Source organism: Trematosphaeria pertusa, assembly GCF_010094035.1.
Source record: "Trematosphaeria pertusa strain CBS 122368 unplaced genomic scaffold BU26scaffold_20, whole genome shotgun sequence".
Lineage (NCBI taxonomy): Eukaryota > Fungi > Ascomycota > Dothideomycetes > Pleosporales > Trematosphaeriaceae > Trematosphaeria > Trematosphaeria pertusa.
Window position 1 is genome coordinate 66,375 of NW_022987231.1, and position 14,771 is coordinate 81,145.

Below are 14,771 nucleotides of genomic sequence, written 5' to 3' on the forward strand. Positions count from 1 at the left end.
TGAAGCAAAGCGAAGATACGACCGACGCAGAGAATGAGAGGCTAGGCTGCGATGTAGGATCATCCAGAATCCCCATTTCCATTTCTAGAGACGCCGCCGCTAGTTATACAGACCGGGAGTATGATACAAGTACAGCACAGAAGCCTGAGTAGAGTGTGAACGCCGACCGCTGCCGTCTCGGCGAGCGGGATATGCAAAACTCCCGAAACACTCCCAAGCCCCAGGTGCCCAGCCCCCCTAAATTTTATACATTAAACTCTCCTTCTTGAAGACGAAAGCTGATATAGTGTACGTTTTATGCCGCTATCGCCAGTCCGCCGCCCACTTGTGGTTCGCTCGTTTGCGCAGGCATCGGCGGCGCTTCGAGTTTTGTGTTGCCGGCCATCATCCTGTTGAATCCGATGCTAACACCCTCGATGACGGCTAGTAGCACCGCGCAAGATATCGCGCCATTCCGCATCGATCTCATGCCTCCTCGTACTGCGAGCGATCCGCCCGTAAAGCCACCAGCGATGATGGCATTCCACGGATCCTCCTTCTTCCGGACCCCCTTTACTGCGCAGTCGTACGCGTTGAAGAGACCTCCCCAGACACCGAAGTTTCCGCCGAGGACGGGAGCGCGGGCTTTGATCGCCGTGAGGGCGCCGATGCGCCGTTCGCCGTAGGGAGAATTACGGAACTAAATAGAACATTAGGAGAAGATGGGGAACATGCAAGAAGACTCTTACGCCTTTGATTCCGTGCCACACTGCACCGCCAACAGCCTAAAGTCCTGTCGTTAGCCTAGAGTTGGAGGGACGATGGAACGGAAGGCATACCCCCATCGCGAAAGCGCCGCCGAAGTCATTGAGGATTACCCAGGGGCACGGATCTCGAGTGTGGTCCATTTTGGTATATGCGGAGCAAATAAGGGAGCAAGAGAAAGAAAAGCAACGCGGGAAAGTATGGTACAGAGGGGACTGGGTGGATGTTGCTGGGTTCGTGATGTCGATTCAACTTTTTCTGAGACCCCTGCTCGAGCTCGGGCGGTCGGCGGGAGCGGGCACGTGATGCGCGGGAAATCTCGGCCCGACAGCGGTCAAACAACGACGTCTCGCGGCGACACCTCACATCTCGTCGCTTCATCATCGCAGCCGACTTGTCAACGGCTGAATTTTTTGTCTCAGCATTGGCTGTCGTGTAGATCATCTCTGGAGCCTTGACAACCTTGGAAACCATCAATGGAAGCCACCGCGGGACCGAAAAGGAGCGAACACACCACTTTTCCCGCCGCCAAAAGGGCTACGCCCTGGCTAAAGCACATCTTTACTCTTTCTTCGCTTGCCGCATGGATGCATTGGCCGCTGGGGCCTCAGATTCCGCTCCGCAGCTCCCTCTCAATACGTTCGTGTCCTTCACGATGCCTCCCTTTCCTGCTTCGAGAGAGCTGCAGCGGCAGATGTAACAAGCTACGGGACACTGCAGAAACTAGGCACCCGTCAATCTGATCCTAGCGTTGGAGAGAGTGCGAGCTGGGATCGACCACGACGCACTGGCCTCTATGGTGGTATCCTGCCTCTCACTCTGACAGTCTTGGCATTCCAAACTCCAACCTCTCCTCGTGTCTACTCTTCCTCACGATAATGTGCACGCCCTTTACTTATCCTTCTGCATGAGTGACTCATTTCATTTTCGTTGCCCCCTATCACTGCATAGTGGCGCATCTTCCTCTCCGCGCCCACTTCAACCCCTTCCTCAACCTGTTCCCGAGCACGACGGTTCAGAGCCATGCCGTCTCTGGCCCTCTAGACTTCTTCATGGTTCGGCCGACGGACCTGGCGTTCTCTCCCGTGTCTACGCTCACATTCACTTTGTCTTTAGAGGCGGGATAAGAGGTGAGCCCTGAGCCCCCGCTTATGCCATCTTTAATTGGCGGTGAATGAGAAAAGTATAAGACCCCGCCGCACCTCCTTCACTCCAAGAAAGCCTCAGTCAGGTTAACTTTTGCCGAAGCCGCTTTCTACGCCTCGCTAATTGGCTGCCGCTTCTTTTGTACTTTAACTTTAGCAGCGCCTCACCTCTCTGTCTTTCTCTCTCTCGCTCTCTCTCCCCTCCTTCACCCACCTCACCTACCTCACCTACCTCTCACCTACAACGACGCTTCGAGATGGCTGGAGCCACGCGAACCAGATATCAGAAGGCCGCTGTGCGCTCTGTCCCGCCGTCTTCGCAAGTAGAGCATCCCACGAGCTCTGAAAGCACCATCGTCTATGATGACATGAACGTCGTCCCAGGCGTGAGCAAGGTCCACAGCGGCGGCGGGTATGTGACCCAAAAGACAGAGTGTTCTTACGACCGTACCGACTCTCGTCTCAGTCAGGACTTTGACCCCCTGAGCATCAACAGCGGCAATGGTAGGTTCTCACGTGGGCAACTTCCCTCGCTTTATGGATGGCTCTGCTAACGTATTCGTTAGGCGATCGCAGCGACTCAGCGGCTACTGCTACTGGTGAAGTCGAACCCCTCGGAGAGCATGTCAAAGAGGCCATCACGGTTATCAGTAGGCTCGAAGGCCTTGGACTCCAGCGACTACAGATTCCGCTGCCAAAATGCGTAGTTCTTGGTAGGTACTGCCGTATATGCTGTTGCTTTTCTGACAGAGGTCCAGGAGAGCAATCTACGGGAAAGTCCTCTGTCATCGAGGCCATCTCCGGTATCAAGACGCCTCGATCGACTGATACATGTACCCGCTGCCCCTTGTTCATCAAGATGGAGGCTTCCGATGACCCGCAAGCCCCATGGGAAGCGAGGATTATACTTCGACTCAATTACAGCTGGGACGGCAAGCCTCGGAGCAAGTTCCCAGGTTGGGTCGCGAACGCCAGCCCCAAAGAGGTTCCATTTGCGTCCGTTAGTTCTCCGCACGCCTTGGAGGAGCTTATCGCTCGGGCCCAGAAGGCGATACTAGCGCCGCTGAACGATCCAGAAGAGTTCTTGCAACCCGCCGCACTCTCCCGGGCACCGAACACTTATCATCAAGCCCAGTTCAGTCCCAACGTTGTATGCATCTACGTATCGCAGCCGGACCTCCCATCCTTGTCATTCTACGATCTGCCAGGCATCATCGGCCAGTCTGAGTCTACCGCCCAACACTTCCTCGTGAAGTTTGTGAGGGACTTGGTCTCAGACTTTGTAAGAGACCGCGACTCTTTGATCCTCGTGACGTGCTCCCTGGAAAACGACATCGCCAACTCAACGGCGGGAGGAATTGCTCGAGATCTCAAAGCTACCGACCGTTGCATTGGTGAGTGATGCTCTCCGCTCACAGCTTGGACAGCCTTGCTAATTGCATCTTTCAGGCGTCCTGACGAAACCGGATCGACTCCCGCCCGGAAGCCGTGAAGACAGGTTACGGGACGTCCTGGACGGCAGGCGTTTCTCCCTTGGTCACGGCTACTTCGTTGTGAAGAACTTGGGCCAGGATGCTATTGACCAAGGCCTCACGCATCGTGACGCGCGTCATCAGGAACGGCAATTTTTCCACAATGCCTCTCCTTGGTCCACTGCCTTTGGAGACTATCAGGACCGCTTCGGAACGATGAACCTGCAGACGTACCTGTCCAAGCGGCTCGCAGCGCAAGTACTGAAGATGCTTCCAACAATTCGAGCGCAGGTACACGAACGTCTCCAAAAGGTCGAAGCCGATTTGAAGCAGCTCCCCGAACCGCCGACGCATAACGCCACCCGGATTATCTCCGACATCCTCCTAGACTTCTCTGAGTACATTCGGAAGGAGATGGAAGCAGAGTATCCGTGTCGGGCATGGCGCAACACTTGGGAGTCTCTCCACAAGAGCTTTCTAAAAGGTCTCGTCTCCATGAAACCCACAATGCTCACCAGCGGGAAGCTAGATGAGTGCCTGCGCCTGTTCGACTCCGGGTTTTCTGGAAAGTCCGCCGACGAAGCCCTCGTCATTGACTCAGATGATGAGAATGATGAGGACACAGAAATGGCCAACAGCGACGCATCACCACCGAAGAAGCGCAAGGTGGGGCACAACACGCCTACGCCGGCCGCCACGAACGCTCTTGGCCGCCATGCGCAGACCCCTGGGACTCCTTCCAGCTCCAGGGTTGTTGACGTGAAGCCAGTGATCCCGGACAGCGATTACGCTAGCTTGAGGAAGGTCTTCAAGCTAGACGATGTCGCGCGCCATCTAAAGGAGACCTGCAAGTCCAGAATTCCGGACCAGCTCGAGCCTAAAGTTATGGATGATTTGATTCTTGCAACTATCCAAGAATGGCACCGACCATTGGAGCGCTTCTTCAATGGCTTGGAAAAGGAGCTGAAGACGATGATTCAGTCCGTCTTCCATCAAAAGTTCGGTCAATGGCAAGGCAGTGCCCTCTATCGAGACGCGTGGGCTATTATCGAAGACCTTCTGAACACCAATTTCATGGAGCAGCGAACCACTATGGCCATGGAGAGCCTAAATGACGAACGCGACGGCCCACATATCTTCAATGAGGATACTTTTAATCGCGAGAAGGCCCACACGCTTGAGCAATACCGTCAAGCACGATATCGCGCACGCCTCAAGAAGTTCGCGAACGAGATGCAGGCCCAGACCGGACGTCCCTTTACGCCAGCTGACCAAGAGAAGCTACGCAAGGACGACAAAAGGCATGCGCTGCTCATGGAGGAGCCATACCGCAAGGAGATCGACGTCATAGCCCAGGTGGCGTCGTATTATATGACTGCTGCTCGCCGCTTCTATGAGTCTGTCTGCATTCGCGTCGAGTCTAAGTTCTTTAAGCGGCTGCGTACTACTTTGCGCGACGATCTTGACACTGGCCTCGGCATTCACGACGACAAAGATGGTAAGTTTACCCTAACCATGAAATTATGGAGTGGCGATGCTAACTGACTCCTCACAGGTTCGCAGAACGCCATGCAACTTCTCGCCGAGCCGACTCATCGCCTCGAACAGCGTCGGGAGCTACAAGCCATGAAGAACGCGCTGCTTCAGGGCTTGCAGTGTCTAAAAGAGCTCCAGGATAAGTACGAGGACGGTCCGCCTTCTTCTTCGCAGGCAGATGTCTCTTACGGCATGAATGGTTTCGGATCGTTCGGGCCGACTTCCACTCCGTTGACTGAGGATATGGTGGATATCACTCGGGCTGGGCAGACACATCGCTAAGGCGAGAACACAAGGGGGAATCCGCGCGGAAGGTCGTAAGTGGTGCGTTGTGGCCGCTCCGCCACTGCGCGAGATCCTATCTTTGCGTGGGTCATGTCTCTTTGATTTCTACTTTGCTACGACTTAGCAGCGCATCTCCTCGCGCAATTTCTGGATCGCTTGCGTCCCGCGTTCTTTGACGCCGAACCCCTTGGTTACTGGTTGACGGTCATTTCGGGTTGGTGTGGTAGGCATGAGTTGTATTCAACTCATCACGACCATGTCGTTGCGCGGAGCGGGTAAAACCTCTGGTATATTCTCCTCCATACTCTGGTATCTAGCTACAATGACATTGGGTGTCTATCAGTTGCTCTTGGACCCCCTTTCAATACTCTTCTAAAAGCGGTGTTAAGAAGGAGTATTAACGCTTCTTCGGTTTAGTGCTACACAAGCCCTGGAGGTTCACAAGAGGTCATCCACTCGGTAGTCCGCATCGGGACGGCTACGTCGTTTGAACGAAGTTGCAACCCCAGAAGTTTCAGAGCTGACAAAACTTGCCATTCGTTTAGGAGGTTTGCCTAACCCCGCAACCCAGCTGCTCTGATCAGCCTTCATTTTCATGTGCCACCACCGAGCCGAGCCGAGGCTTGTCGATCCCCATGCTACAATAAAACTTCTGCTGCCGGGTCCCCTGAAGCTGTCAGGATCATCCAAGTTCCCGGACTCGAGACTCCTCGCGGTACTCTGGTTCTGGGATATTAGATTGGTGAAGGTTGTGGATGGAGGTCATGCGTTACTTTGAGAGCAGTTTGACAGCATGATCTACCTCTCCAATTGACCAACCGTTATACCATGATTGCCCCTGCAGTGTCGAGACGACACCGAGCCCGATCTTTGGAGCCTTCTCCGAGTACTTGCCCTGCTCTGACGGACCGACTCCAAGTAGGCTGCACCCCGCAAAATGGACCGGGCAGGTTCCAGTCCGTTGGGAAGCTTCCCAGAGCATGGGGTTTGCTTCATCTATTGCGAGGAGACGGTAAAGCGTGCGGCAAGTGAGTAGGTATATCCACGCAGTATAAGTCGAGCCCGGGGGCTCCTCCGTCTGCCTACCCCGTGGTCCATCCACTGTCTAATATCGCACTGCGTTCTCCCAAGCATTCATCACCATGCGTTTCTCCTACTACAAGGTAAGCAGCACATTACACCAATCCAGCGTAGCATCGAAACTCTAACCAAGTCCAGACTGCCTACTTCTCCCTCTACGCCGCCGGTCGACTAGCCGCCGCCCAGAAGCTGCCCGGTGCGTACTCCACCTTTTCCAAAGAAACGATGTCCTCACATACTTATACAAGTACAGTTTCCCAAGACCTCTTCAACAAATTCGTCCGCTACGCCGCCTTTTCCGCGGCGGCGTATGCGGATGACTGTCCCACCCCGCCAAACAACGCGACTATCACCACGCGTCTGGACAACGCCGAGACGAATGCGCAGGGCGTTATTCTGCGGGATGCGGCTGCTAACGAGATCATCGTGGATTTTCGGGGGACGTCGAATATCCAGGACTTCGCGATTGATATGATGCAGGACCTTGTGCCGTTTGAGGCGCCTGGAGTGAGCGGGTGTGATGGGTGTATGGTAAGTGCAGACCCCCAAGTTCGAGCTTGCCATATCACTCGAGGAGTAGAGCAAGTTGATGGCATGACTCCTTTCTAACCAGTCGGCCGCGCCGCCATACAGACGCACGAAGGTTTCCTCAAGCAATGGAACAGCATCGCCAACGAGGCCATCTCCGCCGTGCAAACCGAACTCGCAGCGACCCCCAACGCAGCAGTAACCCTCACCGGCCACTCGCTCGGCGGCTCCCTCGCCTCGCTCGCGACCGCATCGTTCCTCGGCTCCGGCATCAACGTCACGACCTACACCTTCGGTCAGCCGCGGACCGGAAACCAGGCCTTCGCCGACTACGTCGACAGCGTGGCACCTAACGGCGTCATGTTCCGCGTGACGCACGCCAACGACGGCGTGCCGCAGACGGTGCCGCGCTCCGAGGGGTACCAGCACCACGCGACCGAGTACTGGCAGCAGGACGCGGCGACGGCGGAGGGGACGTTTGAGTGTCAGGGGCAGGAGCCAGAGGTGAGTACTACCCACCCACCGGCCAGCCAACTACGGTATAAGCTACATGCGTTCTGGGCTAACGACACACGACTTGCAGGACTGCAACAACTCCGTCCCAGGCATCGGCCTGGGCGCGAACGGCATCGGGATTAACGTCGCGCACTTGACGTATATGGGGATGTCGACGGGCAACCCGCTGGATGCGGGGGCGGCGGCGTGTGGCGGGAAGCCGCCGGGGCTGATTGGGGTTATTGGCGGGTTGTTGGGGTTGAGGGGCGGGGATGGGAAGAGTGCGGCTTCGATATTTCAGGATGCGCTGGCGGAGAGTGAGGGTGAGGACGCGGACGGGGATGGGGATGTGGCGAGGAAGCAGGCGGAGGGCGGGGAGGGGGGATCGGTGGAAACGAGCGCGGCGGGGAGAGTGGAGGGGGGACTTGTGGCGGTGGGAATGGTGGTGTTTGGTGCAGTTGTTTTTGTTTAATGGCCTTGGGAAGTTTCTGGGTATTTTGGTAATGGATGGGTAATTTTGCTCTCCTCAGTCTATCACCCCTGACTCACCTCTCCCCACGCCCATCCCCCCAACCCCATAATGCACAAGTACAATATCGATATACCAAATCCCTCCCCGCCATCTCCCCCACAGCAGAAAGAATCCCAAAGATAATTCCCATCCAGCGACCGGCTCTCTCCGTGCTACCTAGTCCTCAAGGCTCTCAAGAAGAGCGCGTCGAAGAAAGCTGCCGAGACGAATATGCAAGGAGTAGCAGGTTGGAAGAAGTTGGCGAAAAGGTTTCATGGAGAAGGTTTGCGGGTCTGACTAGCTTGCTTGGTCTGGAGGGGGTTGTGTTGTGTATGTGGGACGGAAGAGTTTGAGATGTTGTGGTTAGAAGAAGGCGAGTGAAGTGTACTCTGCGATGATAAGGGGGGTATTGCGTGTAGACGCCGCTTGCACAGCTACTTGGCTAAGTCTACTACCCCGAAGGCGCTGGGGCTGGGGAGGAAGAGAAGTGTCTGTTTTGGTGGAGCGGGGAAAAGTATTCCAGCGGCGGAAAAGGAAGGGAGGAAATATCAGTCAGGAGAACGAAGAAGCAGATTTCTTCAACCTAGGGCAAGTATATTCGAGGGAGCGCTAAGAGCCACTCACTCACCAATTTATAGATAGCTGCAGAATACCATCCCACCATCATTTTTTAAAGCCCTCCTGACCATTACTTCCTCAAACCCGTCAACCACTCCCCCGCCCTCTGCGCACTCCTCGCCGCCTCCTTATCAAACCCCAGCACATTCCCCAACAACAACACATCATGCGGCGCATTCCGCTCCACGTCCCACGTCACATTATTCCCCCTCCCGCGCATCATCTCCGCCCACTCCTTGTCATCAAAATACAATATCTCTGCACTGCCCGCGTTCACGAACAGCGGCACGGGCGTCTTGAACCCCGCATCCCTGTGCTTCAGGCACGCGTACGGCGTGTCGAGGCTGCCCAGGCCGGCGTACGCGGTGCTACCCCAGTGAATGAAGGCGTAGGGCAGGTAGTCGGTGGCGTAATTAGGATTAGTGCGAGTGTAGTCGTCGGAGGAGTCGGAGGGGTCGACCCAAGGGGACCACAGCAGCGCGGCCGAGGGGTGCGGTACGCCCAGTTCTGCCCCGTATTCTGCGAGATATCGCAGCAGCGCGATGGCGTTGTTAGCCCCTGCCGAGTCGCCCGAGAGCACGATGTTCGCAGCCGGGATCTTGAGCTCGTGCAGCAGATACAGGTACGAGGTCAAGCTGTCCTGCAGGGCCGCGGGGAAAGGATTCGAGGTCTTGGACGCGGGCAGCGTGGAGAGCCGGTACTGGGGACACAGGATGTGGGTAGCGGGCGTGTGCTTGAGCACCTTCTTCGCGAAATAGCCACTCGCCTCGGTCCGCCCGTCGCCTATCACGTACGCACCGCCGTGGATGTGCAGTACGACTAGCACGTTCCCCAGATCACTGCTCGCAGACAGCGGCGCGGGATACCACGTCCCTCCGATATCGGTCGGCTTGACATCCTCGTTGCTGACGAGCGGGCCTTTGAAGTACTTCCCCTCCGCCGCTTTGATTATGATAAATCGTTCCTTTTCCTTGCCTGGCGTATGCGGAAGTGGCGTCTTGGCCTGTACGGCCGCGAGGTGGTGAACCGCGGAGAAAAAGATGCGCACGCCGAGCGCCTGGCGGTAGCTCCATTCGGGGTGTTGGCGACCGTACGAGGTGAGGTATTTGACGAGCCAGAGGGGGAGGCGGGCGAGCTCGAAGGTGAATGCGCCGAGGGCGTAGACGCCCTTGAAGGGCTGCGTGGTGAGGAGGCCCATTGCGACGCGACGACGACGGAGCAGTTACGGGGGTCGGGGGGAGAGGTAGCGGAGGCGGGTTCGTGGGAGGGGATAAGAAAGACAGACCCCGCAATGGGGACGAGGAGCTGTTATATCATGGCTTGCTTCGACCCGCGCGAATACGACTAATGTTTGGCGCTATGCTGCCCTCTCAAGCTGGATATGGAGAAGGGTCTGGTAAGCCAATGGATAAGCCAGGGGTGCGGAGCGTAGGCGGAGCTAGCTTCTACAAGCCGAGGCATAGCGACGGACCAATCATCGTGAGCTAAGAAGTGTTGCACCTTCACAGCAGTGTCCTAACAGAGGGCTAGCTGTTCTTACTCAGGGCGAGCTGTTCTTACTCAGCTCTCTCCATTCGTTCGTAGACTGGTAGCGCTTATTGCGAGAATGACGACAGACTTGCCAAGGGTTGGTGAGATACCCGTTTAGTGAGAAAATACGAAGCAAGAGAAGGAGGAGCCAATGACACGAGACAATGGGTAACTGGAATAAGAGGTCATCTAATCACCCAGGACCATGTCTCATCCGTTATTCTTGTTTTCATGACAGCCTCCCCATGACCTCCTCCGTAGTAATCACATCCCCATACCCAAACCCCCAAGCCTTCAGCCCCCTCTCATGCTGCTCCCCCACACTCCCCGTCCCATCGCTAACCATCCACGTCTCCCAGCCCCTATTAAACGCCCCGCGGCCCGTAGTATCGCAGCAGCAATCCGTCATCACGCCCACAACGACCACTCTCTCGATGCTCTCGGCCTTCAACCGCTCCTCCAGACCCGTGCCCAGGAACGCGTCGTACGTATTCTTCGGCACGACGGGGGCGCCGGCGGCCCTGACGAGCTCCGCGATCTGCGGGATCAGCTCCCAGTCGGGCGTGTTGGTGTGCAGGCTGCCGTCGGCGCCCCATTTGCGGACGAGCTGGTTGCGGATGGGGGGCGCGAAGTCGGCGGGCGGGTGCCCGTGCTGGGTGAAGAATTGGGGCCAGGAGTGCGCGGTGAAGAAGTTGGAGAGCTTGAGGATGTTGGGGAGGGCGGTGGTGGTCATGGGGAGGAAGAAGTTTTGCATGTCGATGACTAGGAGGGCGGTCTTCATTTTGGCGGCCATGGGTATGGGGTAGTGTCGAATGATGGCGGAATGCTGGCGCGATTTGGGATTGGCTTAGCTGCTTGTGGGTGTTGAGGAGTCAGTGTGAAGATGTGTTTCTTTTGCAAATGGGATTTGAGGCACTTCTGGTGCGTGGAGGCGAGATGTGTTGTGGTCCCGAACATCGCGGAGTGACGTATTATTGCCAAGACAGAATGCCAAGCTGGCACGTGTCGGCGACATTCACTCCTCTAGAGCCACGTTGGGTTGCACCACTTCCGAAACTCACATAGGAAGAGTCCTCACGCCGTGCAGTAAGCGCCAAATGCCGCCGTCCGGTGCATGCATTGTACGCTGCAAACCGCAACCGGACAAAGACCTCAAGAAATCAGGCCGGATTAGGCAATGGCCGCAATCGAACGCCTTTCAAGCTTCGCACACAAAAGCTATTTGCTTCCGTACTTCAGGGCTCTCCATGAACTCCTGATCAACAAGTCCCATCGGACTTCCTGTCCTACTTCCATCGACCATACCCAGTCGTGACATTCATCCCCGACGGTCCATGTGGTTCGAAGCACTCGTTTGGTGGGAGCGCACCACAACGGTGGCCACACCTCGGCCGACTCCCACCCAAATCGTTCACGTAACTGAGACGCTTCTCGACGTAAACCCGCATGCAGGTCCGTTCAATAAGCTCGCGTACTGGCTGGGCGAAACCTTCTACATCCTGTTACTCATGTCGATTCCGCTGGTATTCGTCAAAGCATATCGACGAGAGCAATACCTGTCTCGCCTTGCACGACGCGAGGTAGCGCGGGAAAAGAGATGGCTCGACCTGTGGACAACCAAGAGCTGGCCGGCACTGCTCGGACTCTGTGAGCTCCAGATAGTCGGCGCAATTCCTTGGAGGGCACCGTGGGAATTCGACAGTATCAAACGATGGCCGGAAAAGAGGTACTTCCAGCGGTTGGTGCGCGCCGGCATCATCCCGCTCTTCATCCAGGACGGCGGAATAGGGACACGACAAGAGAAGCCGCTGTTTCTTTCCGATGATCTCCCATTGATACAAGAGCTCCCGGAGTACGTCCAGAGCAAGAGACGAGCATGCTTCGAGTTCATACTCCCGTTCCGAGAGGGGTACAAGAAGCAACCATATCCCCAATACGATAGGCCGCGAAAAGCGTTCACAAACGCGTTGGTGAACAATCAACACGGTTACCGTGTTTGTATCTCTGCCTGGCATCCTAAATATGGCGGGCCCATTACGATAGAATCTAACCCAGCCCCGGACGGCAACGTGCCTTTGGAGATTGGTGCAAAATCGCACTTCGAGTTTCTGTTGCATTTCAAGAAAGACACGGTACTACGGGAAGCAAAGGGGGAGACGCATCTGGATGATTGGAGCCAGTATATGAAGGCTGACTCTTGTCCACTGCTTCAGATTCGGGACGTGGACATTGTACGAGTCGAAAGTCCGAATTACGGGCGGCGCCGACTGGATGAGTGGGTATATGGAATTGCGCAGGAGTCGGGGTTGTCAGAGATCTGGACCGAGCAAGAGTTAAAGACGACGGCCTTGCAGTGGATCCGGAGGAATGGGCTGGAACTCCCGGGCTTAGACCAGTAGTCCCTGCCCTCGCATCCTCTGTTTGTTTCCTCCTCATTATTTTAGATACCAGTCATATGAAATCGGGTTTCAGGTCCTCCTTCATCCAAGCACCGACTCTTTCTACCTGCAAAGCCCAATCGCCATTGTTGTCCTGTTGAGTCCAGAGACCAACTCCTGCAACCTTGTCCAGATAAGCTCTGCCATCAGCGTATGCTTCGTATTTCTCTTTCTCGTTAATGTCGTGCCATCGAACGCGTCCCATCCGACTCTTCAAGGCCTGACGAGCAATACTACGCCTGACCATCTTCGTGAGCTCAATGGCTTGGTCAAAAAGCGGACTTTCGGTTCCCGTGGTAATGTGCCAAGCAGGCAAGGTCAGACTGGTGCCGCTGGGAGGATATATTCGCGCGTACGCTCGACATCTTGCTAGGGTCGGCACATCAGCATGGGTTGACGGTTCTTCGGAAGACTGATAGTGGTTGAGCTGCATCCGGGTTTCAATATCGAGGTGTCCATCTGGCGGTTCGGATGCAAAGTGGTCATCGTCTTTTGGATATAGCAAGGTCCCAAGGGGCGAGCGAAAGAAGTGGATAGGAGAAGCAAACCGATCAAAATAATCCTCCGGTCTGCGAAAGAGGACATCCCGTTCGCCGGATAACGTGGCAGTGGGAATGGAGGAATTATCGCCGTAAAGCTGCCACGCGGTAGGTGGGGGTGGCTTTGGAGGCCTTTTCGGACGTTTCTGTGCGAGGATTGACTCTTCTGCTGGATTTGTCCCAATGCTCAACGAGGACATAGGGTCTTCATCGGCTGGGAGAGAAGTCTCTTCGGGTGCCGGGGGCTCTGGGAGTTCTGAATGTGGAACAACAGGCAGGTCGTCTGGAAATACCCAGTCTACGATGGGGTTGTTGACACAGGCAGCACTAATACGGCTTTTGCCTAGACGGCATTCCGTTAGAGCTAGCGTCGTGGCTAAAGATCCGCCGACGAGCTCTCCACAGACTCCCAGACGCGCAATGACGGGTCTGGAGAAGTCATCGCGAAGTAGATTCTCCAGGATCCAGTCGTACCCGAGTAAGACATCGTGGATAGGCGTTGGGAATGGATGGTCGGGCGAGGCGCGATAGTTGACTCGTGCAATGGTAGCTCCGCTGGAAGAAGCGAGAGCTGAGATGATGCACTCTTCCTCTTCAGCGTGATGGGGAATCACGGGCCCAGCCGGTAAGTAAATGAGGATAGGAGGCGAGCGGCTGGGCGCATGAAAGATGCTAGCAAGACTCAGCAAACGCCCTGGTGGAATAATTGTAGGGCAATGTTGAAATGAGGTCGGATAATCAATGGACCGGATCAGGGTTGAGCGTAGTCAGACGGCTTTGCGCTAGACGTTTTAGGTGGTAAACGCGATTAAGGACAGGAATAGGATACGCGAGGGTTTATCAATGCCCAGGTGCGCCAAGCGACGAGGTGCACTGAGATTGGAGCGTCGGTGCCCACGACATGTATGTCGACTAGACGCTGAAACTCCGGAGGCCGTGAGGCATTACCTGGCTGTACTGTACAGGAGGGGAAGTGGCATGTGGACGGCAGTGCGGGACGGGAGCCCACGCCATCACATCGGCTCGGGATAGGGCGCCCACCAACAAGAAAATGGTGGTGTAGAAGCTGAGGCTAGGACTGCGAGAGCAAGGGTTGTATACGAGGCCGCCCGCCGTGAGATCATCGTACAGAGCGCGATCAAACCAGGACAGCGAGCGAAGAGTTGCTGCAACAGAAATGACTTCATAGGCGGGGCGACGGAGCGCGAGAGCAAGAAAGAGGACTTACTCAATCTTGATCGAGCCGTTGGAGCGACACGGGACGTGGACCTGCTCGCATCTTGGCGGCGATGCGACCAGTCCCCTAACCAACGGGTCCGACGCGCATGTGAACTGCGACGCCCAACGTCGAGGCGGGGAGGCGTGGAGGGCGGATGCAATCCTCAGCAGGCGGCGCGGCATCGAAGACATGCAGCAGCGGAACAGCGAAAAGAATAAGAATGCGCGGAAGACGAACCTTGGAACCTTGGAACGCGTTCTCGCGCGAAGAGCCCTGGAGGGAAGGGACTGATTTTTGGGGGAAGGCGCCAGGGGCTCGGCGCGTCAGGATCGGGATTGGCTGGCGCAATTTCCCCGTTGAGCATCGCCGCGGGCTGGCTTTGGCGACCCCCAACTCTGCTCTGCGCTGCGCGATTCTTCAGCTGGCCAGCCTTCTGCGCCTTTCGCTCCTTAGCCTTTCTTCCTCCCCCTCTTCGTCGTCGTCTGTCCTTTCCTCGAGCGAAGGCCACGCACTTGTTCCACGCCGCGTTGCAGCCGCTGTTTGCTGCGTCCCCTGATCTGCGTCTGCTGCTGCCCGCACAACCTTGGAACCCAGCACTGCCTCCTACCCGTGGATCCTCACCGCAGTGCCT

The 14,771-nt window shown here is 56.2% G+C and overlaps 7 protein-coding genes across 7 annotated transcripts; 3 read left to right on the forward strand and 4 right to left on the reverse strand.

Moving 5' to 3' along the window:
* Positions 1-93: 93 nt before the first annotated feature.
* Positions 94-976, reverse strand: BU26DRAFT_524410 (mitochondrial import inner membrane translocase subunit tim-17). Its single transcript, XM_033830282.1, has 3 exons — positions 819-976; positions 729-764; positions 94-679 (listed from the first exon to the last, which is right to left on the reverse strand). Exons 1-3 carry the CDS (start codon positions 885-887, stop codon positions 296-298), a joined length of 489 nt encoding a protein of 162 aa, XP_033677226.1. The 5' UTR covers positions 888-976; the 3' UTR covers positions 94-295.
* A 1,280-nt stretch (positions 977-2,256) lies between these two features.
* BU26DRAFT_467365 (P-loop containing nucleoside triphosphate hydrolase protein) lies at positions 2,257-5,517 on the forward strand (the record flags this gene model as incomplete). Its single annotated transcript, XM_033825258.1, has 5 exons — positions 2,257-2,393; positions 2,456-2,602; positions 2,648-3,283; positions 3,339-4,859; positions 4,917-5,517. Coding segments are annotated over 5 exons (2,704 nt in total), but the record flags the coding sequence as incomplete, so codon positions are not given.
* A 774-nt stretch (positions 5,518-6,291) lies between these two features.
* On the forward strand, positions 6,292-7,757 carry BU26DRAFT_494668 (alpha/beta-hydrolase; the record flags this gene model as incomplete). The annotated part of the gene is made up of 5 exons (XM_033826193.1): positions 6,292-6,345; positions 6,401-6,458; positions 6,516-6,793; positions 6,896-7,294; positions 7,374-7,757. Exons 1-5 carry the CDS (start codon positions 6,325-6,327, stop codon positions 7,755-7,757), a joined length of 1,140 nt encoding a protein of 379 aa, XP_033677228.1. The 5' UTR covers positions 6,292-6,324.
* A 600-nt stretch (positions 7,758-8,357) lies between these two features.
* Positions 8,358-9,801, reverse strand: BU26DRAFT_524412 (alpha/beta-hydrolase). The gene has a single exon (XM_033830283.1). The coding sequence runs from the start codon at positions 9,610-9,612 to the stop codon at positions 8,485-8,487; it is 1,128 nt and encodes a 375-aa protein (XP_033677229.1). The 5' UTR covers positions 9,613-9,801; the 3' UTR covers positions 8,358-8,484.
* Positions 9,802-10,173: 372 nt separating this feature from the next.
* On the reverse strand, positions 10,174-10,725 carry BU26DRAFT_570912 (Isochorismatase hydrolase; the record flags this gene model as incomplete). The annotated part of the gene is made up of 1 exon (XM_033834080.1): positions 10,174-10,725. The coding sequence occupies one exon, from the start codon at positions 10,723-10,725 to the stop codon at positions 10,174-10,176; it is 552 nt and encodes a 183-aa protein (XP_033677230.1).
* Positions 10,726-11,452: 727 nt separating this feature from the next.
* Positions 11,453-12,343, forward strand: BU26DRAFT_438788 (uncharacterized protein; the record flags this gene model as incomplete). The annotated part of the gene is made up of 1 exon (XM_033824307.1): positions 11,453-12,343. One exon carries the CDS (start codon positions 11,453-11,455, stop codon positions 12,341-12,343), a length of 891 nt encoding a protein of 296 aa, XP_033677231.1.
* Positions 12,344-12,395: 52 nt separating this feature from the next.
* On the reverse strand, positions 12,396-14,331 carry BU26DRAFT_510649 (alpha/beta-hydrolase; the record flags this gene model as incomplete). Its single annotated transcript, XM_033827249.1, has 2 exons — positions 12,396-13,593; positions 14,150-14,331. The coding sequence occupies 2 exons, from the start codon at positions 14,329-14,331 to the stop codon at positions 12,396-12,398; spliced, it is 1,380 nt and encodes a 459-aa protein (XP_033677232.1).
* Between the last annotated feature and the right edge of the window lie 440 nt (positions 14,332-14,771).

Bases quoted from the DNA above. Each gene is read 5' to 3' on its own strand.
- BU26DRAFT_524410 (XM_033830282.1), bottom strand. From the start codon at position 887: ATGGACCACACTCGAGATCCGTGCCCCTGGGTAATCCTCAATGACTTC. The intron at 765-818 runs GTATGCCTTCCG...ACAGGACTTTAG, and splicing joins GCGGCGCTTTCGCGATGGGG to GCTGTTGGCGGTGCAGTGTG. The intron at 680-728 runs GTAAGAGTCTTC...TGTTCTATTTAG, and splicing joins TGTGGCACGGAATCAAAGGC to TTCCGTAATTCTCCCTACGG.
- BU26DRAFT_524412 (XM_033830283.1), bottom strand. From the start codon at position 9,612: ATGGGCCTCCTCACCACGCAGCCCTTCAAGGGCGTCTACGCCCTCGGC.